This window comes from Pundamilia nyererei, unplaced genomic scaffold (genome assembly GCF_000239375.1).
Source record: "Pundamilia nyererei isolate P.nyererei 1_Seehausen unplaced genomic scaffold, PunNye1.0 scaffold00001, whole genome shotgun sequence".
In the NCBI taxonomy this organism is placed as follows: domain Eukaryota; kingdom Metazoa; phylum Chordata; class Actinopteri; order Cichliformes; family Cichlidae; genus Pundamilia; species Pundamilia nyererei.
In genome coordinates this window covers 4,557,159-4,558,944 of record NW_005187402.1, presented here as the reverse complement: position 1 = coordinate 4,558,944, position 1,786 = coordinate 4,557,159, and the positions used below count along the sequence as shown (strand labels likewise).

Sequence of the window (1,786 nt, the reverse complement as noted above, 5' to 3'; positions counted from 1 at the left end):
AAATAAAATCAGTTTCTGGTCTCAGCCTGGCCACAAATATTCTTTTAAAAATGTATGGCTCTGCCATTGTTCAGGATTGTTTAGGAGCTATTGATTTAGATTAATGACATGTCACATGGGCACGGGAGGAAGCAAATACACACTTTACGAATTTGAACTTAATTTATTTACAAGAATAGTAATACATTATAGGCAACTTTAAAAATCTGTACACTGTACATTCAAGGCTTTGAGAATTTTCCACCCTCAATTGCAATTTATCCCCACTAGGTGGCTCTGCTCCTGTCAGCATGTCAGTCTCTGATCCACATCAAAACCAAGGCCTCCAAATGGGTGGGGAAGAGTTTGGTGCCAACACTTCCCTGTGTAGAAGGTTTGAGGGGGGTCTCATTGTGGTGAGAGGGGAGAGGATGGAGTGAGGAACTGTGGGTGAGAAGCTAAAGAAGGAGGTGTTGGAAGATGGAGGTGAAAGGCTGGGGGGGATGGAGAAGAGAGAGGCAAATGACGCAAAAGAAGAGGTGGCATACATGGAGAAAGAAGGGGAGAGCCAGGGAGAAGGAGGAGGGCTCAGGTAGTCATGGCATGGCGTGGAACAAGCGAGAGGCTGAAATGGGGAATAAGACGGGAAAAGCAAAACGGGAGGATCTTCTTTGGAGTCGGATGAGCAAATGGTATCCACAGATGCTGCGCGCTGGTTGAAGTCTGGTTTCAGCTGCAGACCCTCTGCGTGATGTTTAAGCCCCTCAATCAGGCTTGTTCTCTGTGCCGGTGTTATCCTGTGCATGTAGCTGGTCAGCTGGGCCACACACTGCTGAAAACCTGCGCTCTCTCTGCCAAAGAGAGGAGGAGCATTGGACTCCGAGTGGCCACTGTCTGCCAAAGGAGCATGAGTATCAAATGAGTCTGCAGGATGCAAAAAGACAGAGATGTGAGGGATAAACAAGTGGAACATGAATATGCTGGTTTTAGTTTGATTTTGCTTAACTAACCATTGCTCAGGCCCTTTTTATCAGTCCACTTTTGGAGATAGTCAACAGCCAAGTCCAGAATCTCTGCTTTTTCTATTTTTGGATTCTGCAGCCGCTGTTGATGATGGACAGGTCAAATCAAAGAACAAAGGAGAGGAGAAACCGTTTTTTCCCACTGCATTTATGGCTTACTTGCCAACTCATACACAGTTAAGGTTGTTCAGACATTACTCACTGGATCAGATGTGGCATTCATCAGCAGATGCCTCAGTTCAGCTAGACTTTGATTTATTCGATCTCTTCTCTTCTTTTCCACAACTGGCTTCAGAGTCTTTGAGAGAGGTCACGACAAAGCTTTGCTTTAGTGATGTGATGAAAGTTCAACACAACGAATGCTGACTTCACTGCTTTGCTAAAGCTAAGAAGCTACTTTGTCCTCGTCTACCCAATTTAGAATAAGAACATTAGCTTACAGTGATAAAAAGTTTTCCTAATCCCAAAAAGAATCATGCAATATAACACAGAATAATGATACAGTTTCCTACCCTTTTCCTGCTCTTCCCATCATTCTGGGTTTGGTTTTGGAGTTTCCTGGTCATGTTGCAGTGCTCTATCCAAATGTCCTCCAGAGGTTTAAAGCCCCCTGCCTCCTACAGGGGGACTTATAAGTGCACCTCCTGCGACCTCTGATTGGCTGGCACGTGTGCGTGATGACACTGACCAGAGACTGGAGTGACTGTGGGAAAACCGAAACTTGAAACCGTTACCAACATGGTGACAATTAAAGACAACATGTTAAATCTGTGGCTAAACGTGTG

At 45.0% G+C, this 1,786-nt stretch overlaps 1 protein-coding gene across 1 annotated transcript; it reads right to left on the bottom strand.

Moving 5' to 3' along the window:
- Positions 1–292: 292 nt before the first annotated feature.
- her11 (hairy-related 11) lies at positions 293–1,567 on the bottom strand. Its single transcript, XM_005719934.1, has 4 exons — positions 1,514–1,567; positions 1,204–1,299; positions 1,002–1,083; positions 293–873 (listed from the first exon to the last, which is right to left on the bottom strand). The coding sequence occupies exons 1-4, from the start codon at positions 1,565–1,567 to the stop codon at positions 311–313; spliced, it is 795 nt and encodes a 264-aa protein (XP_005719991.1). The 3' UTR covers positions 293–310.
- Between the last annotated feature and the right edge of the window lie 219 nt (positions 1,568–1,786).